Raw genomic sequence first — 25,587 nt, 5'->3', positions numbered from 1 at the left:
TGGGTTTGGGGGGGCTTGGCTGGGAGTGACCGCCCGTCCTTCTGCTCCTGCAGGATGAGTTCCACCCCTTCATCGAGGCGCTGCTCCCCCACGTCCGCGCCTTCGCCTACACCTGGTTCAACCTGCAAGCCCGCAAGCGCAAGTACTTCAAGAAGCATGAGAAGAGGATGACGAAGGATGAGGAGAGGGCAGTGAAGGACGAGCTGCTGAGCGAGAAGCCGGAGGTGAAGCAGAAATGGGCCTCGCGCCTCCTGGCCAAGCTGCGCAAGGACATCCGGCCCGAGTGCCGCGAGGATTTCGTGCTTTCCATCACGGGCAAGAAGCCCTCGTGCTGCGTCCTCTCCAACCCTGACCAGAAGGGGAAGATGCGCCGCATCGACTGCCTGCGGCAGGCAGACAAGGTGTGGCGGCTGGACCTTGTCATGGTCATCCTCTTCAAAGGGATCCCGCTGGAGAGCACCGACGGTGAGCGCCTGGTCAAGTCGGGCCAATGCACCAACCCCATCCTCTGTGTCCAGCCCCACCACATCAGCGTCTCCGTCAAGGAGCTCGACCTCTACCTGGCTTACTTCGTCCGCGAGAGAGGTGAGTGCCCGTCCACCCATGCCACGGAGCGGGGTTTGTCCCGCCAGAGCCAGCTCCCTGCGCGTGGGGTTGGTCCAGCTTCCCTGTCCCCCCCAGTGTCTGTCCCAGCCCCAGCTCTGGCTCAGGAACACCACTCGGGGACACGTTTCCTGTTGCAGACCTTGCAAAGAGGAGCGCAGGGCTCCCCTTCCTCCAACCTGCTGTCCAAGCGGGTGCCCCCACCCTGCCCATGGATCCTGGCTGCCCCAGGAGGCAGGTGCCAGGGAGAGGAGGAGGCGAACGGTCCCTGAGGATGCTCCCTGGGGATGGCATCTTGTGGGGAGTTAACCCCGCATCCCAGGCCTGTGTGACGTGGCTGCCTGTGCCAGCAGCCTGGTGAGGAGCAGGTGGGCGGCGTGGGCAGGAGGGGACGGCCCGTTCCTGGCGCATCCACCGAGGGCTGGAGCGGGGACCAGCCCAGCAGTGCCAGTTTGCCGTGGGCTGCGGTCCCGGCCCCTCACCCGGCGAGTGACCAAAGCAAGGACAGGAGTGGCTGGGGAGGGGACAGCAGTAACGCTGGTGGGGGTAAACCCCAGCAGCTCTTGATGTGGACTGAGGAGATGCTGCTCCCCTGCCCTTTCCCTGCCCGGGGGTCCCACAGACCTGCTGGGAGAATTGGGTTGGTTTCGGTACAGCAAGCAGGGAGAGTCAGACCAGTTCTCGAAGCCTTGGTGATGGAAAGGGGGAAACTGAGGCACAGCAGGCAGGGCAGACAGCTGTTTCCAGGCTCAGGGGATTAGGTCCATAAGCCATCATCCTCACTGCTGACTCACGTCACCTCCTCGCGTGTCAGGAAGGGGAAGCTCCTAGTAGTTCAGGTCAGATCTTATTTTATCCAGGCAGGTTTGCCATCCCCAGCTGGTGACATGCCGGCACAGACACCCTCCTGGCAGCTGGGGTCCCCCACGGACCCCGACATTCCCCTGCACCCCCAGGCAGGTGAGGAGCCTGGAGAGGTGCTGCATGATCCCTGCGGGTGAGCGCAGGGCTTGGTTTTACAGGGGTGATGCAGGGGCAGGGGGTCTGTGATGTGCAGCCCCGAGGGGCACTCGGGAGTCTCACAGCCCCGCCATGGCCGGGCCAGGCTGTCCAGGGGTGCGGGGAGCAGGACGTCAGTCCCCTCCTGGCATCCCCCTGTGCACACCTGCAGCCCTGAGTGGTGCCCCCGGACCCTGTGAACCTGTCCCCATCGGCACCACAGCAAGGGGAGCATGGGGCTGGCGGCTCCTCGCCTGACACCAGATAGTGACACCATGGACGACACCACAGTGCTGGCAATCCCAACGAAGGGAGCGCCAGCACCGTGAATCACAGTGGGCATGGGTAGCTGTGGGATGCAGTGGGGTCACTGGGGAAACTGAGGCGTGGTGGACATGCAACCGCCCCACTCCCCAGGCAGCTGCATGTCCCGAGCAGGGCTCTGGGAAGGACCGGCAGGCCCTTGTGGCTTTGGGGAGAAGCAGGACACGGCCTCTGCCGCGGCCAGATCCTGCCCCAGGGCCCAGGTGGGACCCGGGGCAGGTGGGGAACATGGGCGATCGAGGCACGGGGGGCACACGTGCAGTCGCACATGTGTGTGCAGCCAAGACCCGCCTGCCCAGCTGTATCTCCCAGCACGTGCACACGCATGGTGCTGGTGCTGCAAGCCTGTGCCTGCACACGTGGCTCACTTGGGGGCAGGATAGGGCCCAATGGGGCCTGGCACTGCTTTTCCCAGTGGTGCACTGGGAATGGTGGGTGCTGTGCTGGGGCTGGGGTGCCCTGGGTGCTGGCTGCGGTGGGGACGTGGGTGTTGTGTGCCGGATGGGGCCGTGGCTGCTGAGCAGGGTAGGGAGGTGTCGTGTACTGAGCTGAGACATGGCCATGCCGGGCTGAACTGAGGTGGGGTACGGGGCTTAACTGGGGTGCTGCATGGCGTGCTAGTGGCATCCCATACCGGCTGTGTGGGGGCGCTGCGTAGTGGTCTGGACTTGGGGCACCATTGACCAGCTTGGCTGTAGATACAGTGTCATGCTGGGCTGGGTGTACCCTGTACTGGGCTGGACTGGGAGCATCCCCGTGATGGACTGGGAGCCCTACAGTGGCCACACTGACAGCAGGGACCGAGTGCCCCACAGCAGCCATGATGGGGTCCCCTCTGCTGCTGTATTGGGGTGCCCACGCTCCCGCATTCCCTGGCCATGCCGCAGCCAGCGGGTGTCTCCGGGGGGGTGGCTGCCCCCCCCCTCCCCGCGACCTTGACCCTGGCGTCTGGGTCCCCAGCAGCCGCAGTCACCTGACTGTCTAATTGGGAACACAGCGGCTGTAAATACTCTCTGATAAGGCCTGGCAGCCTCTCACTTTCCCTGTTAAGGTCGCTCTCTGCTCTGGTTAAGGGGGACTGGGACGGGACAGCAGCACCAGTTGCGCTGGGTGCTGCACTGGGGTGGGTGCTCGGCGTTGTCCTGGCTCCATCCCACAGCGAGCGCTTCCGTGGGCCTGTGGCTGTCAGGGGCTTATCTGGCTTGCTGCGTCAGTGGGGAAACTGAGGCAAGAAGGGACATAGAGGCAGCTGCCACACCAGTGGGACCCTGCTCTTTATGGCCAAGCGACGGCACTGCTCGGGGTGTGCTGGGCGTCCCCACAGCCTCTCACGCTTGCTTGCCTCCTCCCTGCCCAGCGCGCTGCCTGCTCCCTCCTGCCTGCTCGCTGCAGCTCGCTTCAGCACGCTCGCCCCCCCGCACACCTCAGCCTGCAGCCAGCCCCCCGCAGCACCCCCAGCCCCAAAGGGGCCTGGGCGGGAGGAGGTTGGGGGAATCTCGCCTGCGCGGGGTCCCCCTGGCTGGGCAGCTCCAGCTCCCCGCAGCCCCCCAGTTATCAGGCCAGAGCACGTGGGCTCTCAGCTCCCCCGCCTACGCCCGGCCCGTTTTGCTGGTGTCAGCACAATTTCCCATCCGCTGCTCTGGCAACGCCAAGGAGGGGAGGCGGTGGAGGAGCCCCCGTCTCTGCTCTCCCACCTGAGGTTGGGGGCAGCCTGGGGGGTGCTGAGCTCCCAGCCCCTCCGGACCAATGCCAAGGGCTGGCTCTGCTTCTTGGCTTCTTCTTGCCCTCGTCCCTCTGCCTGGGAGGACCCGCCTGGCTTTCCGTGCCCCCAGGTGTACATGGGGAAACTGAGGCATGAGCGACACCAGGCTTGGGTGAAGCTCCATCCCAGCCCTGCTGGCCCCGAGGGGGCAGTCGTGGGGTGCAGGGAAGCACCGGGTGCCTGGATCCGCTCCACAGCGCTCGGCAGCGCAGCACTGGCCCCCAGAGCACCCTGCCCCACACCCACTGCCCCTGGTACCCCTGCGGGCAGGGCTGGGTGCAGGATGGATGCAGGGCTGGGTGCAGGATGGATGCAGGGCTGGGTGCAGGGCTGGGTGCAGGGCTGGGTGCAGGATGGATGCAAGGATGGGTGCTGGCTGGGTGCAGGGCTGGGTGCAGGATGGATGCAGGGCTGGGTGCAGGATGGGTGCTGGCTGTGAGCAGGGCTGTGTGCAGGATGGGTGCTGGCTGTGAGCAGGGCTGGGTGCAGAATGGGTGCAGGATGGGTGCTGGCTGTGAGCAGTGCTGGGTGCAGGATGGGTGTAGAATGGGTGCTGGCTGTGAGCAGGTCTGGGTGCAGGGCTGGGTGCAGGATGGGTGCAGAATGGGTGCTGGCTGTGAGCAGGGCTGGTCTGTGCACACCGCAGTGGGGGAGGGGATGGCGCTGCAGCCCGGTGCTGGGTGTGCAGCGGGGGCGGGGGGCTGGGGGGAGCTCGGAGGTCGCTGGTGAAAGTCAAAAGCATTGCAGTAAAATGGTAATCAATCTCCCCAGTCGATGGTGCCAGGACCTTCGAAGCATTACAGAGAGGTTCCTCCCAGCAGCTCCCGATAGCAGCAGCCGGTCGGAGGGGGGTTGGTGCCCCACTCCCTGCGCCCTCACCCTTGTGCCTCCGCCCCTGCATCCCCATCCTGGCACCCCCTCATCCCTGGACACCCCTCTTCGTGCCCCATCCGTGCATCCCCGTCCTGCTACCTCCTATCTCTGGGCCCCATCCTGACCCAGCTCCGGGAGCTGGGGGAGGCAGGATGGGGTCATTGCTGGCTGCTCGCATCCTTTGGGGTGCTCTGGGGCTGGCAGGGACCCCGCAGATGGCGTGCTTAGTGGGGCGCGGGGGACAAGGCTCTGTGCTGCACTGAGCTTCTCCTGCCAGTGCCAGGTGGCTGAGACCCCCAGGGCGATGCGGGGTGGAAGAGGATGGGTGCCCAGGGCCAGCAGGCAGCGGGCCCCAGGGTGCCATCCCGCTCCCAGCAGCCCAGCGCGCTGCCGTGTGCAGCCAGCGCGGGGGGCGGGCAGGGACCTCCGTGCCGTGCCAGCATCTGCGTCTCCCACCGCCTGGCAGCCCCTTATCTCCCCTCACCAGCCCTGCCGCTGGCTGCAGTGCAAGGCAGATGGCACCAATCTGCTGGGGAGCCCGTGCCAGGGCTTTCATCCCAAGCACACCTGCTGGCCGTGCCAGGCCGGCCATGCCAAGTGTCTGCGCAGTCCCTCCAGATGGAGAAGCAGGCATTTCCCCGGGCAGCGCCGCTCTGCCAGCCCCCTCCCAAATATTTATCAGCAGGGTCCTGAAGAGATTGATGGGGTGCGCAGTATTTGGGCTCTGCCATTCACAGAGCCGGGCACCAGCAGGCTGGTGGGCTGGAGAATCTCCCTGCACGCAGATAAACATGTACAAACCCTCCTCGCGCTCCACGTGTCTCTCTGCTCCCAGTCCAGGAGGCCGAGGCTGAGGACAGCGAGACTGGCAGAGCCCAGCGGGTCTGGGGGGAGAGGGCACAAGGGTATGAGACACCTGAGAATGGCCAGAGCATGGGTTCCTGCCCCCAAGAGCTGCAAGCAGCAGAGGTGGAAAGGGGCTCATGGGGATGCAGTGACCCCAGCCACCCCCATTCCCTGCGCTGTCGCTGCCTGGGGGACCCCTCCATTGCCACGCCTGGCCCCGCTGTTGGCAGCAGCCAGGGCGGTTTCAGCATGCTGGAGCTCTCTGGATCGATGTGCCGGCGACCTTGGGGAGGTCAGGGCTTCCCCGGCTCTCCCGCAGTGCGCCGAGCCGGCGGCGTGCCGGAGCCAGCCGGCTTCCCTGCCCTGCGTCACTGGTGGAGCGAGTTGCCCCATGCTCAGCCCTGCAGCCTCGACCAGGGACCTGGCACAGAGTGCAGTGTCCTGCGGTGCAGGGCTGGGGTGGCAAGGGGCCGGAGTGGTTCCCTGCACTGTTCGGCGCCTGATGAATAAAAGATGAGTGAGCTCCGTCTCGCGAGCACCTGCCATCCCCCGCCTTCACCACCCGCCATCCTCGCGCGCTGGCAAGCGCTGTGCCCTTCCCGGGGCCGCAGTTGCCATCCTGGCCAGGCGCCCGGTTCCGTGCCGCGCTGGCCAGGGGCAGCTGGGGTGGCAGATGCCCGCGGCGCTCCCTCCCGCCCATGGCTGCAGGCATGGAGGGGGGAACAGACACCTCCAAGCCCCACAGTGTGCTGCTGCGGCTCCAAGCCAGACGGGCACCCAGAACTGGGTCCTGGGGTCCCCTGCCACGCCAGCCCCCGCACTGGGGTCTCAGCCAGCCCTGAACCCACATCCTCCCCAGCCCTGGCCTCAGACCCAGCCTTGGGGCGGGAGATCCCACAGAGCACTGGGAACGATACCTGCAGTCAGTGTGGGGTGGGACAGGGGTTAGTGGGGAGAGGGGGTCAAGGGAGACTGGGGGGGGGCTGTGGGACTCTGCAGGGGGGTGGTTGTGTCGCAGCCAGGGCTTGTGCAGTGCCGTGGGGCGGTGCCGTGGGGCTGTGCCGTGGGGCGGTGCCGTGGGCCGGTGCCGTGGGGCTGTGCCATAACGTGCCACCAGGGTCGATGGGCCAGGGAGATGCTGGTATCCCGCAGCAGCAGCAGCTGCCCAGGGCCGGCAGGGCACTGGGTCCGGCAGGACGGTGGGTCTGCCCGTGGCAGATGGGGGGCAGGCCTGGGACCCTCTGGCTGCACCAGCAGAGCTGGGGTCTCCCCTGCCCCCCATCTCCATTCTTCTTCCTCCTGCCATCCCGCTGCTTTCCCTTCCCTCTCTCCCTCCTCCCTGTCAGCTCTTGCCCTCTTGCCTTTTTGCTTTCTTTTTTATTTTCCTTTTTTTCTCTTTCTCTTTTTCTTTTCCTTTTCACTTTTCTTTTTCATTTTTATTTTCTTTTTCTTTTTCTTTTTCTTTTTCTTTTTCTTTTTCTTTTTCTTTTTCTTTCTTTTTCTTTTTTTTCTTTTTCTTTCTCTTTTTCTTTCTCTTTTTCTTTCTCTTTTTCTTTTTCTTCTTTCTCTTTCTCTTTTTCGTTTACTTTTTCGTTTTCTTTTTCTTTTCCGTTTTCTTTTTCATTTTCTTTATTTTCTTCTTTTTTCCTTTTCCTTTTTCCCTTTTCCTTTTTTCTTCCCTTTCTTCCCTTTTCCCTCACCCTTTCCCTCCACTTTCATTTCTTCCTTCCTTTTTCTCTTTCATTCCCCCTCCCTCCCTTCCTGTCTCTCCCCTCTCTCCCATCCCTCTTTCCTCTCTCCCATCCCCTCCGAGCAGCTGCACCCCCATAGCCCGGGACACAGGGGCTGGGTGCCAGCGCCCTGCGGAGGGAGGTGCCAGGGGGGGCGCGGAAGGCTCAGCCATCCCTTTGTCCATCCCGCTCTCACCCGTCCCTTTGTCTGCTGCCATCTGTCCCCACTCGCCTCCGCGGGCGCCAGCAGCCCTGGCCGTGGCCCAAGCCTGGCAGGGCCGAGCGAGGGGGCGGCCGCGACGCTCTCCTGGGGGGGTTCCCCCCGGCCGCTGCCGTCTCCCCGCGCCAGCCAGGGTCGGCCAAGGACAAACCCACTCGCTGCCGGCGCGCTGGCACTCGCTCGCAGGTGCCGGCCAACGTCCTCGCGCCTCCCCGGCCTCCCGCCCGGGCCAGCTGGCTGCGGCCCGCGGACGTGGCAGCGGGGCCCGTCGTCCCCCCCGCCTCGGGGGCTGCCTCCGCCAGGCCCTCGCGGGGATTCACTCGGCTGGGGGAGGAGAAGCGGCTGCCCCTGTGACACTGGGGGGCTGAGACCCAGCAAACTCTTCTCAGCCCATCCTAGCGCTGCAGCCCTCTGGGCGCAGCGGGGGCTGAGGGGGGAGCGGGGTGTTGTAGAGGCCATGGCGGAGGGGTCCGGTGCTCCCGGTGCACCATCAGCCTGGCTGAGCCGGGATTTACCCAGCACACACGGCGTTTCTCGGGGTATTATATAAAGGAGGTTACACAAGCGAGGCTGTTCCACGTTTTACGTAAGGGCCACCCCAGCTGGCCCAGCGGCAGGACGGGCAGAGCTGCTCAGAGCAGTGGGGCTGCTGGGGGGTGGGGGCTGCTGGGGGTCTGGCAGGAAGAGGCTCCCAAATCAAGCCCCCTCCACCCCAGCCTCTCCCACCCTTAACCCTTGCAGTGGGGCCACTGCCCCGCAGCACTCAAGCTCTACAGGTCTCCAGGTGTCCCACATCGTGACCAGGCTGTTCACTCTGGGCCCTACTGATGCACACTGTCAGGGAGGGCCAGCCGGAGGTACCAGGGGAGCTGTGTGTTGCTCCTGTGTAGCTGGTGGGGCTGCGCTGCCACCAAGGGAGAGACAGGGGGGCAGTTGCCCAGGGGCCTTAGCCCTGAGCCAGCCCCAGGGGAAACTGAGGCACAGGGCAGAAACCTGCAGGCAGCAGTGCTGAGTCCTCTCCCATCTCCCGCCTGTCACTAGCAGAGTAGGGGGGTGGAGAAGGAAAGCTGCTGCCATTGCCGGGGGCCTGGGCTGTGCACGCGAACGCCAGCAGCTCCACCAGCCCTGAGCATCCTCCAGCCTCTGCACCCGCGCCCCACACCTCTGCCAGTAACACCGTGCCCTGTTACTGTCAGCGCTCAGGCACAGAGCCAGGGCTCTCCTGCAGCCGTGCCAGCCCCGGGGGGCAACCAGCCTGCAGGGACCCCCCCAGGGCTGGCCGTGCTGCCCGGGGGTTGTTCCCATGCACCAAGGCCACGGGCAGGGAGTTGCCATGGGGCCGGTGGCACCCTGCCAGCTGGTGGGGCCAGGGTGCCAGGGATCTATAATTCAATGGGTGGCATCAGTCCAAGCTGCCAGCGCAGCCAGGAGCTCGAGCAGCCCTTGCCCCCCCACCCCAGCACACACTTTCATATTTTTAAAAGTGATTATATCAACTTGTTTGGGTGCTGAGTGCTCTCCCCTCCACACCAGGAGGACCCCAGCACTGCACCTCCTTCCCCGCCGGGCTGCAATGTGGCAGCAGGGACCCCCGCATCTTATCTCCCATCCTGGCCCCGGGGGTGCGAATGGTGCAGGATGCCCCGACAGTGAGGCTGGAGGGCTCCCCAGACTTCCTTCACCTTCCCAATGTGCTCAACCCACTTGTTGGGTGCTGGTTTTGGTCCACCCCTAAAATGTCCTTTGGAGAGAGCAGAGCCGCTCCAGGAGCCTGGTGATCCCTTCGCCATTTTAGTGCACGCCAGCCGGCTGCAGGCAGCCATCACATGGCGGTGAGAGCAGAGTTTGGCCCGGCTGCGCTGTGCCGGAGGAGGCAGCCAGAAATCTGCTGGCGAGCTCATCTGGCCCAGCCGTGAGGATTGCTGGCAGCTGGGGGGGGCATGGAGCCCACAGCCCCTGTCCTCGTGCCCACGAGTCTTTGTCAGTGGGGATACAGGGGTGCTGGGAGGGAACAGCCCTGCTGCCAAACCTCGGAGCTTGGGAAAGTCCCCCATGCACCTTGGGGTGCCGTGGCTGGGACTGTGGTGCTCAGGTGGGGGGAGGCCCCTGGGGTGACCCTCGGGTCAGGCGTGGGTGGGTGATGTCAGCAGCCCTGGGTCAGGGTGATGCTGGCGGGAGGGTGCGGGGACACGGAGGGTACCCAGGGGGTACCCCGGGTGGTGAGTGGCTCTGCCAGGTGTCCTGGGAGAACAGGGTCCAGGAGGGGGTGGCTGTGCCAGGCGTCCTAGGAGAGCAAAGCTGCATGTGGGGTATGGGGTACTGAGGAAGAAGGTCCACGTGGGGTACGCTGGGGGTGAGGAGAGGTCTATGTGGGCTAACCTGGGGTGAGCAGGGGCCACGTGGGGCGTCTCAGGGCAAGCAGGGTCCATGCAGCGTGTCTCGTGGTGAGCAATCGTGGGAGGTTCTATTTGCCAAGCCAAGGGCCGTGCATGGCACCTCGGAGAGTGAGGGCACAGCCCGGGGGCTCCTAGTGGCCGAGCACCCCGGAGCAGGCAGGCAGTGCTGCCGTGCAGAGCCGGAGCCCGGAGCCCGGAGGCAGCAGCAGGGTGGGCGCGGGGAGCTGGGCCGGCCTTGGGGCTGTAACCGCCAGACACCGCCCGTGCCTTGGCCGGGCTCCACCGCTAACCACTTCCAGAGCCGCTGCGAGATTTGTTGTTTTAAGAGCTGAGGAGGGGCCGTGTCCGGCCCCGCGGTACCCACGGGCACGCGGGGGGTCCCCGCCGCCGCTTGTCCCCCCGCTTTGTTTGCTTGTGCCCCGCTCACTCCCACCACCCGCACCCGCACACTTCGGCGTGCGGCAGCTTTCAAAAAGGGGAAAAAGAAGGGAAAAAAAAGAAAAATCGAGACAAGTAGGGGGGAAATCCCCGCATCCATTGCTGGGGGAATTTCTGCTCCCTAAAATGGCTGCCTGGAGGAAGCCAAGTGTGTGGGCAAGCGCGCAGGCAGGCGCGGCGCAGGGCGGCCGGCAGCGGGATGTGGCGCTTGGGAGGGATGCTGCAGGGCCGCTGGCATGGAAGGGCTGCCAGGCGGCGTGGGGAAAGGGTGAGGAGGGACGCCACAACTGGGGAGGGAGACAAAATGGCTGCGTTTGGCATTGACATCGAGCACCCCCGGGGGTGGCGTGGGAGGCACGAGGGGGCTGGGGTGGGGGGCGGCACAGTCCCTGCTCACAGACCTTGGCCTGGCCAGCCAAAAATAACCGTCCCAGGAGCCACATCTTTGCAAGGGACTGGGGGGGAGCACAGGGCAGGGGGGGAAAAAGGGGGAGAAAAAGAGGAAAGAGGGAAAAAAACCCAAGCGGCAGCGGGCGGGCTGGCAGCGCCGAGCGCTCTGTTTTGATGGTGGTGTTTGGATTGTCGCAGCCCTTTCCCAGCGTCCGCCAAAGCTGTGAAAGAGAAACACTGAAGGCCAAAGGGTGGGAGGAGGAGGAGGATGAGGAGCTGGAGGAAAGACGAAGAGGGGAAGAAATACACGGCAAAAGTTTTGAAATGGCTGTAAATGAGGGGTGTGCGGCCGAGCCTGTGCCGGGTGAAGGGTGGTCCCGGGCGGCTCAGGGCCTGGCGGGGCGCGGGCAGCCAGGGGGTGCGTGGCCGTGCCGGGCCGTGCCGGGCCGTGCCGATGCCGCTGAGCTCAGCGTCTGAGCTGGGTTATTTTTAGCCAAGATGGAGCGGGGATGGTGGGGGCTTTGGCGGTCGGAGCGGGTGCTCCCTCGGGGCCCTGCTGCCCTCTGCGGGGGCTGGGGAGGCAGGACAAGGTGCCGTGGGCAGCAGGCGATGCCCAGGCAGGGTGACACTGCCCAGCGAGGCACCGATGGGTCACGGCAGTGGCTGGAGGGAGTGGGGGCGGCAGGAGCAGGGCCAGGTGTCCATCGCCCTGCCTTGAGCAGGTCAAGTGCCGTGGGTTTCCCTCCTGTCGGGAGCAGTGCCCGTATCCTGTGTGCCAGCACCAGAGTGTCCCCATTCCTGTCACTGGCAGGGTGTCACAAGGAGGGATGCTCGGTGACTCTTCCCTGGTGGCTGGGGCTGTGCCGGCTTGGTCGTGATCCTCCTGTGGGGTGGGACTCTTGCCAGACTGCCTCACTTTCCCCGCGGAAGCAGAGCGGCGAGGGAGCCGCCATGGCGCTCGGCCAGCGCGCATCCCTGGCTCACACCGGCACGGCGTGGCTCACCCCGGTGGCTTTTCCTCTTGCAGATGCAGAGCAGAGCAGCAGCCCCCGGACAGGCATCGGCTCAGACCAGGAGGACAGCAAACCCATCACGCTAGGTGAGCAGGACAGGCAGGGCTCTGGCAAGGGGTCAAGGGACACCCGAGCCCGTCCCCAGGTCCCCGAGGCAGAGACCCCTCAACAGGCAGTCGTGGTCCCCGTGCCCGCAGCTCCGGGTCCCCCAGGCCCAGCCACTGCCCGGCACCTGCGATGAGCTGGGCCTGGCCTCAGCCTCGCTCCACGGCCAGCACAGCCCACTGGGGCCGTGTCCCTTGGGACAGCAGCTGTCACGGGGTCCCGTGGTGGGGGTGCGGCCCCCAGCACTGCCGTCACTGTCAGCGCAGGGAAGCTGAGGCGCAGAGCAGCCCCAGGGTGTCCTCAGCAGAGAGGACCAGTCAGGGTGGTTCCTTGCTGGGGGAGGGAGGTGAAGCAAAGCCCCTCCACAACGGAGGGGTCACGGGTGGCATTACAAGTGATGTGGGGAGGTTGTGGTGCCCTTGAGCATTGCCACAAAACAGTGCAGGGCAGGAGGGATGGTCCTGTCCCCCCCATCACTCCCTCCTCTCTCCTGCGCAGATTCAACAGACTTCCAGGAAAGCTTCGTCACCTCGGGGGTGTTCAACGTCACTGAGCTCATCCAGGTGTCCCGAAGTGAGTGCCACTGTGATGCCACCACCCCGATCCCGCTGCCTGGGCACGGCAGCATCCTGACAGCTCCCCATCCCGGCTGCAGGCTGGGGCTCCCCTCCCTGCCGGGTGGGGGGCAATGCCGGGCCCCTCCTGATTCCCCTCTCTCCCACCAGCGCCAGTGGTGACAGGCACAGGGCCAAACTTCTCCCTGGGGGAGCTTCAGGGCCACCTGGCCTATGACCTGAACCCCTCCAGCACTGGCATGAGGAGGACGCTGCCCAGCACCTCCTCCAGCGGGTAAGTGCCAGCGGGGCGATGCCGGGGCCGCGCCGGGGGATGCTGGGGCTGTGCCGGGGGACGCCGGGGCCAGGATGAGTGTGGCCGCAGGCTGCTGGCCACGTCCCTGCGGAGGAGGTGAGGCGAGACTGGATCCTGCTGCGAACCGCTGCTGATCCCTGCCCTGTCTCCCAGGAGCAAACGGCACAAGTCGGGGTCCATGGAGGATGACATCGACACCAGCCCGGGGGGCGAGTACTACACCTCCTCCAACTCCCCCACCAGCAGCAGCCGCAACTGGACGGAAGACATGGAAGGGGGTAAGTGCCTCCCTAGAGGGGCCTCCCTATGGGGGCCCCCAGCCAACTCAGCGGTTTTCTCTGGATACCACCGTCACACCTCCCTCCCCTGTGAAAGCTCGGGTACTCGCTATAGAGCCCCCAGGCCTAAGCACGAGCTGGTTGTGGGTGCTGTGACATTGCTATAGGGCCCCCCAGAAAGTCACTGCTTTTCTTTGAAGGCTGTGGTGTTGCTATAGACCCCCTCATCTAGGCACAAGCTCTCTATAGGTGCCATGGGACTGTTATAGGGTCCCCTGATTTAGGCATCAGATCTCTATGGGTGTTCAGGTGTTGCTGTGGTCCCCCCCATATAGGCACAGGCTCTCTGTAGGTACCGTGGTGTTGCCACAAGATACCCCCGCCATTTCGGCATGGGTGCTCTCTATAGCTGTTTGCTTTGGGGCCATTCTAGCGCCCCAGCCCCACACCGGCCTCTCCCAGCCCCACGCCAGCTGCCCACGCTACAGGCAGCTTGCTTTCTTGCTTGGCGTTTTTTTCTCCTTTCCTGTCTAGACAGCCCCAATTAGCTGTTCATTAAGAAAAAGGGGGGGCTGGGCTAATTAAAGCGATGCTGCGGGGCTGGCACGGCGGCTCCCACGCCCGGGGCTGCCTTTATGGGGCTGCAGGCGAAGGAGCCGCTCCTCTTTCTCCCCCCTTGGCTCTTATCCTGCCTCCCCGTACCCCCAACAACAGGGCAGGATCCATCCCAGCCCCACCAAGGCCTGGGGGTGCCCGGCTGGGGGGGCTGGAGACACTGATCCTGTTGGAAGGAGGCCTGGGGAAAGCAAGTCCTGCCCTGTGATGGTGCCCCATATGTGCTGGGGACTGTACCCCATCTCAGTCCCCATGGGGCTGGTGCTGTGGGGGCAGGTGGGAGGGCAGGAGGGTCCCAGGGGAGATGTGACCCCCTTCACAAAGCATTGCAGGTGGGTGTGCAGGTGTTTACAGTGGGAGGGGGCCATGCAGGGACATCCCTGTCCTCTACCGGAGGTCTGATCCAGGGCAGAGATGGGGGGGTGGCGGGGGGGCTCAGCCGTGGTGTCAGGGGTGTTACAGCTATCTCGTACGGGATGTTCTTGGAAATCCTCCTAACCCCTGGCTGAGAAGGGGCTAAACCCATTACCGGGCCTGGGCCCAATGGCCGGAGCTAAAGCCACAGTGGCGGGGGATTAACATGCCTGCTGCCCCCTCCCGCTTGGCCCCATGCCCCAGGGTGGCCCTTGGGGACCCAGGTGTCCGGCACTACGTGGGTGTCCTGGGTGCTGGGGCTGCATGTTCCTGGAGGCGTCTGCCCCGAACTGGCACCTTTCTGCCTCCCTGGGAGCGCCTTGTGCCGGCAGGACGTGTCCCCAGGGTGCCAGGGGAGGTGGGTGCCCAGTGGGGGCTGCAGGGTCGCAGACGGGCACCCACGTGCCACTGGGGTGAGTGCACACACACAGGCAGAGCTGCGTGCACCTGCACACACACACACGTGCGTGAACACACGCTCACGCTGGTGCACACACACACATGTCCATACCTGGAGATGCCCAGACACCCTCCTGCGCACACACAGACCTGTGCACACACACACACTCACACACACGCACCCTCCCCGTGCCTGCCCCCAGGGTGACCCTCACCCCAGGAACGGGCACCCCAATGCCATGCCGGGCTGGCAGCAGCCCCAGGACTTTGGGGTCCTGCAGTGGGTGCCAGGGCCTGAGACTATGCCCCACTTTCCCCAGGCATCTCCCCCACCGTGAAGAAGACGGAGATGGACAAATCACCCTTCAACAGCCCATCGCCACAGGACTCCTCACCCCGGCTGAGCAGTTTCACACAGCACCACCGTCCCGTCATCGCGGTGCACAGCGGTGAGTATCCTGGCAGGGAAACCGAGGCACGGAGCGAGCGGGCAAGCGGGCTGGGGGCCAGGGCAGCGCCTGCCTGCAGTGACACTGGTGGGTCCCCCCTTCTGCTCTCTCCCGCAGGTATCACTCGAAGCCCACACCCGTCGTCTGCGCTGCATTTCCCCACCACCTCCATCCTTCCCCAGACGGCCTCCACCTACTTCCCCCACACGGCCATTCGGTACCCGCCTCATCTCAACCCGCAGGACCCGCTGAAAGATCTCGTCTCCCTGGCCTGCGACCCGTCCAACCAGCAGCCCGGACCGGTAAGGATCCGGCCCTATCCCTGCATCACCAGCCTCGCCGTGGGGCGCTGGGGGCTGCTGCCAGCCGGGCCACCGGAGGGGCATTCCCTGGATTGTCCACCGCCACCGCCGTCACTGCCACCACCGCCGCCGCATGTAGGGTGTAAGGGTGCTCTGGTGGCATCCACGTGCCAGCGCGCAGCCTGGTAGGGTGTTCTTACTGCCGTGGCTGGGGCTGAGCCACTCCGGCTGGCGCCTTGCGTTGGTTCGGGCGCGCCGCCGCACCTGGTCAGCGTTGGCATCTGTTTTCTGCGGCGATGAAGGTGCCTGCCCGGCGCAGTACCGGGCGCCACCTCGCAGGGGAGACAGGGCGGGGGGTGCCAGGGCTGAGCCATCAGCTGGGGCCGGGGGTGTCTGGTGGGAGCGAGGTGTCCAGTGCGTGATCTGTGACTGTCGCCGAAGAGCCACCGTCCGCCATCGTGCCTGGGAGAGCGATGGGCTCTGCGTTCCCCGTCCATCCGCGCAGCCGGCTGGTGACCCGTCAGCCCCGCCACTGCGCTGTGTCCCCGGCATCCCCACGGGGTGGCAGGGCCACACCGTGCTGCTGTGTACCTTCCCTTACCCCACACCCACACACAGCACACAGCGCACACAGCACCCATGCACCCCACACACACAGCACACAGCGCACCCAGCACCCCATGCACCCCATGCACCCCACACACAGCACACAGCGCACCCAGCACCCCATGCACCCCACACCCCACACACACAGCACACACAGCACCCCATGTACCCCACACCCCACACACAGAGCACACAGCGCACCCAGCACCCCATGCACCCCACACCCCACAGCACACAGCGCACCCAGCACCCCATGCACCCCACACCCCACACACAGAGCACACAGTGCACCCAGCACCCCATGCACCCCACACCCCACACACACAGCACACAGTGCACCCAGCACCCCATGCACCCCACACCCCACACACAGAGCACACAGCGCACCCAGCACCCCATGCACCCCACACCCCACACACACAGCACACAGTGCACCCAGCACCCCATGCACCCCACACACACAGCACACAGTGCACCCAGCACCCCATGCACCCCACACCCCACACACACAGCACACAGCGCACCCAGCACCCCATGCACCCCACACCCCACACACACAGCACACAGTGCACCCAGCACCCCATGCACCCCACACCCCACACACACAGTACACAGCGCACCCAGCACCCTGTGCGCTCACCACCCTGTACACCCATGTTGTCAGGCTTCCTTTGCGCCTGAAGACGGCGTTTGGGATGGCCATATTCCCGCTCCTGTGCCCTCTTGCACCCCACTCTGCCCCCTGGATGTGAAGGGTCTCAGGGAGACCGTCTGAGCTCTGCCCAGCTGCCCCTCGCCGGCAAGGCCTGATGCCAGGGTGAGGGCCATGGCTGCTCTTCCCCCGCACAGTGGCTCAGTGCCAGGCTGGCAGAGGCCAGATTTGGATCGGTGTCCCGCTGGATCAGGGAGCTGGTGCAGGAGCCGTTGAAAGCTGGTGCCGCGCTGCCACCGTGGGGTGCCCCTGCCCCACAGGTGAGCGCTTCAAAGGCCTCCCGCCGCCACGGAGAGGGGGCACAGCGCCCCGGCTCAGCATGCGCCGCCCCCCCAGCCCACCCCAACCCCCTGCGCCGCCGTGATTTCCCTGTCGCTGGCGCCGACCGTTCAGGGCTGCTCTGAGACCCAACAAACTCGTGTGAGCGGTGAGGGATGCTCTGTGCCGGGTTGCACCAGGGGCTCACCGGGCCGCTTTGCCGGTGCTGCGCGTGCTTCCTAATGGCTTGTGCTGTTTGTTTTTCTGTCTGTGTTGTGTCCCCAGTTAAATGGAAGTGGTCAAGTGAAAGTGCCCAGCCACTACCTGCCCACGCAGATGCTGGCGCCGCCACCTCCCCCCGGCATGCCCCGCTTGGCCGTCTCTCCTGACACCAAATCCACCACGACAACTACCGAGGGAGGGACGACCTCACCGACATCACCCAGTAAGCACCCCGTGGCGCCCACCCCTCTCCCCGGCCTGGCTGGACCCTCCTCTCACAGCCCCCAAGGTCCCCCATGTAGTGTTGGTGCCACCAGGGGGGCGTTGGTGGAGGTGGCCTCCCTGCAGCCGGGGAGAGGGCGGCAGCCAGCACACAGTGAGTTTGCTGGGTCTCAGGCAGGTCGGAGCGGGCAGGGTTTGGGCAGGCTGCTGTTGTGTCCCCCAAGCCAGGGGGTCCCACGCTGGTCCCAGGGACCGGCCTGAGCCCCACGTCCCTCTGAGACGGCTGGGGGAGCAGGAGCGGAGCCGCGACAGGACTTCCCAAGCCGATGTCCTGCCCAAATCCCCCCAGCACAGGCAGGGCTTGCGGGGGAGGCTGTTGCCTTTCTGTGCCTCAGTTTCCCCACTGGCTGTTAGTGGTGGCGCTGCCAGTGACGCAGGGACCAGCCAGCATGGGTGCGGCGCTGGGGGCAGCGTGCCTGGCTGCACCACACGGGTCTGCCATCCTCCTGCTGCCACGGGGGTCCCCAGCACGGGGGACCCTAGTCCGGTCAGGGGTTGTGAAGTGACGTGGTTTCAAGGAGCCCTTGGCAGGAGGTGCCTGGGGAGCCTTCGTTAGTAGTGGTGGCTGATGAGCTCATGCCGCTCTGCTCCAACTTGCGGTCTTCAGCGCCTTGGCCAGGAGAATTTTGGAGTGCTGGGGCCTGGGACCTCAGAGGGGAGATGGTGGCCTTGCCCCTGGGCTGGCAGTGGGGCGCGTCACGGCTGTGGGACACTGTGCCATCGCCACACTCTGCGAGGGGGTTGTCCCTGTTCCCGTCCTGCTCTGCCCATGGGACACTTTCCAGTGTCCTGAGAGGCTGCCACATCCCCACAGGGTTGAGCCCTGCCTGGGCGCACTGTCCCCAGGGGACGGGCCACTGCTGGGTGCCACCAGCTGGTGGGTGTCAAGGTCAGGTAGTGTGAAGAAATCAAAGCCCGGACAGTGTGGAGGGGAGAGCTTGGGCTGGTGTGGCCAGGCCAGCGACGGGGCCGCGGCCACGCAGAGGGACCTGGGCAGTGCCGGTCCCCTCCGGACTCAGGGAGGGATGCGCGCAGGCCCTAAGGGGCGCGGAGGCCAGGTGGCTCCAAGCCCCCTGTGCCCCCTGGCTCCCATGGGGCTGAGCCCAGGAGCTCAGCGGGGCCGGGGGTCCCTCTGCTGGACCCCGGCTGGGTGGTGGAGGTGGCAGTGGGGGGATGTGGCGAGTGGAGCCGGTGGCTCCCATTGCCCTGACCCCACGGCAGCTCCGCTCAGGAAGCCAAAAGACTGGCACAGCAGAGGAGTACCCGCCTATGCTGGCACCCTGGGGGTGTCCTGCCCCCCAGCCAGCCGTCCCTCTGAAGCTGGCCCTCCAGCAGATGCCAGCACGCGTGGCACTGCCTTGGGCACAGTGTCCTTTGGCCTCTGTTCGCCTGCTGCCAGGGCACAGCCGGGGACATTGCCCGGCCACCAGCTTCAGGTGCTCGGGACTCCTATCCCAGCAGTGCCAGGGAGCGGGCCGGGCTTGGCCCTCGGGGGGACAATGGTGGTGCCACCAGTAGCCCCGTTAACGAGCTCTCGTTTGTTCCCCAGCCTACTCTGCACCAGGCACGCCCCCTGCGAACCGTTCCTTCGTGGGATTAGGACCAAGGGATCCTGGGAGTATCTATCAGGCACAGGTGAGAGGGGGATATTGCTGGGGGGACCTTCCTGCCCTCGCGCCGGGCACCGCCGCTGTGGCATCGTCATGGGCATCGCGCCGTGGGCTTTGGCCGTTGCGGGCGTCACCGTCGTGGTATCAGTGCCGTGGTGTTGCTGACATGGGCATCCCCAGCATGGCATTGCTGCTGTGGTATTGCCACCATGGGCATTGCCAGCATAGCGTCACTGCCATGGACGTCGCCACCATGGGTATGGCTGTCGTGGGCATCACCATCACGAGCATCGCTGCTGTGGCATTGCTGCCATGGTGTGGCTGTAGTGGCGTCATTGCCATGGGTATTGCCCCCATGGGCATCACCACTGTTGGTGTTGCCACCAGGGGCATCGTTGCTGTGGGCGTAACCGCTGTGGGCATACCTAACGTGGGCATAACAGCTGTCGGCATTGCCACCACGGGCATCACCACCATGGCATCGCTGCCCGGGCATTGCCGCTGTGGGCATTGCTGCTGTGGGCATCACTGCCCTGACACCACCACTGTGGACATCCCCACCATGGGCATTGCCACCTGGTACCCTGTGCCAGGCCCTCAGGCGCTGCTGGTGGCTTGGGACCACCGAGGGTCCCCCGGGGCAGAGGAAGGTCACTGCTGTGCCCACACCTGGCCCCTCACTCACCTCTCCAGCCTCCAGCACCGTGCCGCCTGGCACCGCGGCACCGCCGGGCTGCCCAGGCGCCCGCAGCATCCGCGAACGAGGGACACCAGGGCCATGTGCCCCTCTCCAGGTGGGCACCGGCACCCTGCTCTTGCCTGGCCGTGGCTGCCGGTCGCTCCAGCTGCAGCGGGACGTGGCGTGCGCCTTTGCAGGGGCTTTTCAGTAGTCCTGGGTATTTTTTCAGCAGTAATTCGTGAGCTGGTGCCAGCGCTGCGGGGAGTACCATGGGCCAGGGCAGGAGTGCGGCACCTCGCCTCGCTTGTGATTTGAGTTGACCGGCCTCGGTGGTCCCGGCGGGGGCAGCTCCGGAGGCTGCAGCCCTGCGCGGGGGGGCCGCCGGTGCCGGGGCAGGGGATGGGTGTCTGGTTGGCGCCGTGCCAGGAGCACCCCAGGGTGCTGCACCCACTGAGAGTGAGTGCTCAGGGCACAGAGCTGTGCCATAGGGCACCCAGGGGTGCTGTTCTGTGCCAGGATGTGAGCACTTGGGACCACCAGCTGTGCCATGGGGCACCCGAGGGTGCTGTGCCATTGCAGGGGGCAAGCACTGGGGGCCCAGCTCTGGCAACACCCCCTGCCCTGCCTTGGTTTCCCCAATCCTACTCATAGGCACAGTGGGGTGGGCACCCTGGAGCCTTTGGGTCCCTAAAGAGGAGACATGGGGCAGCAGCGGGAGAGCCCCAGGGGAGCGGGATACTGGGGTCCCTGCACCCCCAAGCCCCCGCGTGTCACAGCCACTCGCAGCCCCAGGACCCCAGGGTCCCTGTCTCTGTGTGCATGTGTCTAGTCACGCTCTGTGAGCCTCTCTAGGGCTCAAGGATGCTCTACGTGGGGAAACTGAGGCACGGGGGAAAGAACGTGGTGTCCTGTGTCCCTGGGAGGAGTAGCTGAGACCCGCAGCTTTCAGGTCACATGTGGCAGGGCCGCGAAGGGTTAAGGGAAGCCGCGGCCTTGAGCCGTCTGGTTGCCAACAGAAACCAGACATGAGGTAATCGTGGACGAACTTGAACTTGGGGCTGGGTGGGGAGAAAACGGGAGGGTGGCAGGGGGGCCACCCCGAGGGGTCCTCAGCCCTGTCACCCCCAGCCTGTCCCCAGACAGGACCATTCCCTGGGGAACATCGCCTGCGCTGTGGAGGTGCAGAGGGACCAGCCGCCGAGGGGGACACGAGTGGCGGTGGCGCGGAGGACTGACAAACTCCGTGCAGGAGTGGGGCCGCCAGCCCCGTGCGGGGCAGCAGGGCGGGCCGGGCAGGGGGACAGCGTGGGGACAGCGGTGTCGGCGCGGGGCGACGCCAGGTGCACCGAGCGGCTCCGCAGCTCAGAGCGCTAACGCCGGCCTCTCTCTTCTCTCCCGGCAGTCCTGGTACCTCGGATAACCGCCGCTGTGCCGCCCCTTCGCCTCCCTTCTCCTCTGCTTTAGGCACCCCCAGAGGAACATCCCCGTCCCCGAGCACCAGGCCCAGCCTTGCGGTGACGACGGAGAGCGCAGACTCACGATGATAATGACGACGACAACGACAAGCAAAACCCACACCCGGAGGAAAGAGCGAGGGAAAGAAAGAAGGAAAAGGGTCAAACTTTTTTTTTTTAAAAAGAAACAAAACAAAACAAAACAAAAACAAACAAAACAACAATCCACGCCAGGAGGACCTTCCCCCCACCCCAGCGATATGCCAGAAAACAAGGAACCGGAAAACAAAAACAAAAACCACACCGAACCGAAAAACAAGACAAAAGAAAAAAAAGCAAGAAACAAAGAAACACTATGACTTGCCCCGTCATCCAGCGCTGCGCCGAGACCTGACGCAGCTCGTGCCAGCGATGGCCCCCGAGCGGGGCTGCGGCGCCGGAGCCCGGCCGGCCGCTCGCCGGAGGGCTGGATGTACAAACTGCTCTTGACTCTCCCATTCTTGCCTCTATGTGAGTAAAAATGAACAACCCCCTCCCCACCGCATCCCCCGCGTCCCCCTCCCGCACCCCACACAGACTTTTGGATGGTCCCCGGGCCGGGGGGTGCGGGGGCAGGGGCACCACGGGTGAGGGGCTTCCCGCCAGATGCGGCAGCGGTGACGCCGCTGCCGTGAAAGCGCCATGGGATGGGTGACGCCGTGCTGCGGTGACACGGTGACGTGGTGACACGGTGGTGAGGTGACGTGGTGACACGGTGGTACAGTGACATGATGGCCGGCTCAGCTTGGCACGAGTGTCACAGGACGGGGGTTTGGGGCCACAGAGGGCGCGTGGGCACAGCTGGGGCGGTCACAGTGGCAGTGGCACCCCGATTCCCGTTGGGGACGCGGTGTGGGGACACTCCTGCCACAGCCCCAGCGGGACCCAGGCTGCCACCACCAGGCCAGGGCAGTGGTCACCGTCGCTCCTCAGCGCCTTCCTCACCCCCTGTGCGCACCGGCCCCAGCCCCGCGTGTCCCCACGTGTGTCCCTGTCTCCCCCTGCATGTCCCCGTGCCGGGGGGCTCGCGGGGCCGCGGCGGGGGCGTGTGTCCGTGTGTCTGAGCTATGCATTCCTGTGGACAGGTACCAGGTGGATGGCGAGGAGAGGGTGCGCTCGTGTTGCACATTTTGTAGGAAATGCACTTTTAAGAGGGAATCATCAAAAAAAAAAAAAGAAAAAAATCAGAAAAAAGGAGGAGGAGGAGGACAAGGGGACGAGCTGAAGCCCCCAGCACTGGCTTGCTGGGATGGCTGCTTTGGGGTTTTGGGGTTTTTTTTGGTTTTTGGGTTTTTTTTTTTTTAATACAAAAGGATGGAGAAAAGGAGTCGGAGCGAGAGCGAGGGCAGAGCCGGCCCCACGGAGCCCCGGCCCTGCGTCAAGTGCCTGAACCGCACCCCGAAGGAGCCGCGGCCGGGGCGGCGCTGCAGGAGCCCCTGGCGGCCCCCGTCCCGCGGACGGTGACGCGGCCGGGATGGAGACTCGGGGACGTGCCTTAGCGCAGAGGGACCCGCGGGGTGAGGAGCAGGACACCACGAAGGCACCCGGCATCGTCAACAAGAGGGTGGCGGCCACAGAGGAGAGCGGTCCCAGGCCTGTCCCCGCACCCCGGGGGACGCCCCGCGGGTCCTGATGGAGAGAAACCACCTTGGGACGTCCGGGAGCAGGGGGTGTCACCGCGGCCACCGCCGCCACCCACCCGGCCCCCATCCTGGCCCCACAGCCGCCCCATGGACCACCGGCACCGCATCCCGCATCCCCGCTCCCCGGCGAGGCCGGATCCTGCCTGCCCGCGGCACCGCACAGGAAAGGGCTGACGCTGAAATCCCGGGAGACACAAACATCATCCAAAAAGGACAAGAAATGGAGAAAACCCACCAAAAACGCGAAAACAACAACAAAAAAAAAGGCGCTTGGCGGAGAGGGAAACCTGTTTTTATAAAAAAAAAAAAAAATCTGAGAAAAGAAACACATTAAAAAAAAAAAAAAAAGAAAAAGACAAAAAAAAAAGACAAATAAAGTGCATGGTGCTTTAACAGGACCTGGTGACCTGGCTCGACCAGCCGCGGACGGCTGACGCTGTGCATGGCAGACTGTATTAACCGGCTCTACCCTCCCCTTCAGCAACCACAGAAAAAGAGGAAAAAAATCTGTATAAAAGAAAAAAAAGGCCACAAAAAAAAAAAAAAACAACACACGAGAAAAAAAAAAAAAAACAAACAAACAATCCATGTTTTCCTAATTTGCACGAAATTTTATACCACATGATGTGCCTTGCCTTCGGAGACTAAGTATTACTGGACCCGATATCAGCGCGAGGGAGTCGCTGCATGCCCGGGGCTCCCGGGGCGGGGCGGCCCCCGCTCCTGCATGGCTTCTTCTCGGCCGGAAAAGTCCCTTTTCTCTCTATTATTATTATTTTGTAACCGATTTCCCCCTCAGAAATGTCTTCCAGTTGGTAATACCGATGCATCCTCTGCGCCAACACACCGGAATATGCAATAGCCGCTCGGCGAGGGGGGGCCTGGCCGGGGGCTGGGGGGGGGTCCAGCCACCCGTTTGCTTTGCCTCTCTCTTTTTCTTTTTGTTTTGTTGTGTTTTGTTTTTTTTTCTTCTTTCCCTTTTTTTGGGGGGGTTTTATGTTATGTTTCTGCTGACAGCAACCAAAGGCAGCGAGGCGGGCGGCGACGGGGCTCCCACCCCCGGTCACAGCCCCCCAGTAGTGCTTGGGGGAACCCAGGCGTCCGGGCGTGGTGGGATGGACGAGGATGCGGTCGGGGTCCCCGTGGGGAGCACTGGGGATGGAGCCCCCCATGGCTGAGCTCTAATGGGGGGGCCACAGCAGCCCCCCTCCCCGCCCTTTATGGGACCCCACCCTTTTTAATTGGTATTGAAGGGGCGCAGGGCCAGGAGGGCTGAGTCCAGCTGCTCTTGTGACAGGAATGGAACCGTGTGAATGTAGCTGTGCCCCCCCGGGCTGGTGTCGGGGGAGTCGCAGCCCCCCCACCTCCATCCCCATGGGCTTCACCTGCGGGTCCGGCTGGCGCAGCCGGGGACGTGCCCAGGGTCCCTCTCGCCGTCACTTGGTCCGTTCCCGGCTGCGCCAACCGCCAAGTGGGGTCCCGACACCCCCAAAAAATCCAGAATTTGCCTTAAATCCCAAGCATCCCACCAGCTGCAGAGAGACCCCCAGCGCCGGGCTGCGGACCCGCGTGGGTCACGGCACCGCCGGGCGGTGACACCGATGGGTGGTGACACCGATGGGCGGGTGGCACCGATGGGCAGCGGCGCCGCGTGTCGCTGCTGCTTCGTAACGAAGAAACGTTGTCACCAACGATTTTTTTTTCTTTTTTGGTGTCCAAAAGTATTATTTTGGGGGGGGGTCCCGTCCCCGTGTCCCACCGGGGTCTCGCCCGCCGGTGCAGTTTGTTGGGGGTCCCACAGGGCGGGGGAACATCCTTGGGAGACCCTTATGCAAGGTGCAGTATTGATTCCTGCAAGGACGATGCAGCGTGGAGAGCAGGAGGTCAGCGTGCAGCGGGGGAAAGAAATTAACAAATAGAATTAAAAAAAAATGTATATATATATATATATATATATATATGAAAATGTAAAAAAAAGAATGGTTTTAAGGCCAGGACAGGATCAGCTCAAAGCAAAACAAAACCGAACAACCACGATGTAAAAGGCATTGTCGGTGGTGATCAGGGAGCGGGGGCACCCGGGCGCCCCCCGGCCGACCCAGCGAGACGGGTCCGGGGGGCGAGGGGCGCGGGCGCCCCTGGGCCTGGCCCTGCCGAGGAACCCCCGGCCCCCCCACTCCGCTGCCTTTACCCCTGGGCGCCGCAGCACGGCCGAGCCCCAAAACCCGCCCTTGGCAAGAAAAGCACCTTAAAACATGTTAAAAACAAACAAAAAAAAAATAGCAAAAAAACTATTAATAATCAACTGGACGCTCCCCCAGCCCTGAGAGCGGCAGCGGGGGGGTCGGGCCGCGGCTTTCCCTTGGGGATCCGGGAGCTCCCCCGGGTCTTTGCACTGCTCCCCCCGACCCCCCACCCCGGGGCTGCACCCCCAGCTCTGCCCAAAGGGAATATGCAACCCCCCCAGACCCCCCGGGGGCTCCGCGTGGGAACGGGGGACGACCACTAATTTTATTGTGTTGTTTTTATCGTTCTCCCCTTTTTTTCTCCCCTCGCGGCCTCTGGGCTCGGTGACCGCAGTTGGGGGGCGCAACGCAGGAGGGGACCCCGTGACCGCGGGTGCTCCGGGGGGACGCGGGGGTCCGCTCGACAATCACTGCGCCCGGGGGCCTCCGGGGGTTTCATGCACTACAGTCTCTCCTAGAGGGTTTTTAGTCAGGCTTGTCGGTTTAAGAAATTAATTAAAAATAGTCCTTGTGACCTATAAATAAATTAAAAAAAAATAACCTGTACATATATATATATATATCTCCACATATATATATATGGGGCTGCAGGGGCCGGAGGTGGGCACAGGTCCCTGCGGGCCAACACACAGTTAAGGTACTTTAAAGCGCAAAGAAATATATATATATATATATATATACATATATATATATATATAAAAAATCCCATATATATATATATATATAAATGTGTCTTGTTTGTTGTTGTTTTGTTTCTTTTGTTGTTTTCTTTTGTACTCTGAGTTGGGAATTGCTGCTTTCTGTCCCGGG

General features: G+C 64.0%; 1 protein-coding gene across 3 annotated transcripts in view; it reads left to right on the top strand.

The window, feature by feature from the left end:
- Positions 1-23,115, top strand: part of NFIC (nuclear factor I C) — a 40,609-nt gene extending 17,494 nt beyond the window's left edge. Inside the window, exons 2-11 of one of the 3 annotated variants that reach the window (XM_082076422.1) lie at positions 54-585; positions 11,609-11,680; positions 12,198-12,272; positions 12,425-12,548; positions 12,723-12,847; positions 14,596-14,724; positions 14,842-15,026; positions 16,888-17,047; positions 18,656-18,741; positions 20,798-23,115. In XM_082076422.1, coding sequence (XP_081932548.1) covers positions 54-585; positions 11,609-11,680; positions 12,198-12,272; positions 12,425-12,548; positions 12,723-12,847; positions 14,596-14,724; positions 14,842-15,026; positions 16,888-17,047; positions 18,656-18,741; positions 20,798-20,815 — 1,506 coding nt within the window. In that variant the 3' untranslated portion in view covers positions 20,816-23,115. The remainder of the gene's footprint in view (positions 1-53; positions 586-11,608; positions 11,681-12,197; positions 12,273-12,424; positions 12,549-12,722; positions 12,848-14,595; positions 14,725-14,841; positions 15,027-16,887; positions 17,048-18,655; positions 18,742-20,797) is intronic. The other 2 variants (XM_082076423.1, XM_082076424.1) reach the window with 2 other exon arrangements.
- The last annotated feature ends 2,472 nt before the right edge of the window (positions 23,116-25,587 follow it).

This window comes from Streptopelia decaocto, assembly GCF_964273445.1.
Source record: "Streptopelia decaocto genome assembly, contig: SUPER_24_unloc_1, whole genome shotgun sequence".
In the NCBI taxonomy this organism is placed as follows: domain Eukaryota; kingdom Metazoa; phylum Chordata; class Aves; order Columbiformes; family Columbidae; genus Streptopelia; species Streptopelia decaocto.
This window is presented reverse-complemented; position numbering and strand designations above follow the sequence as displayed.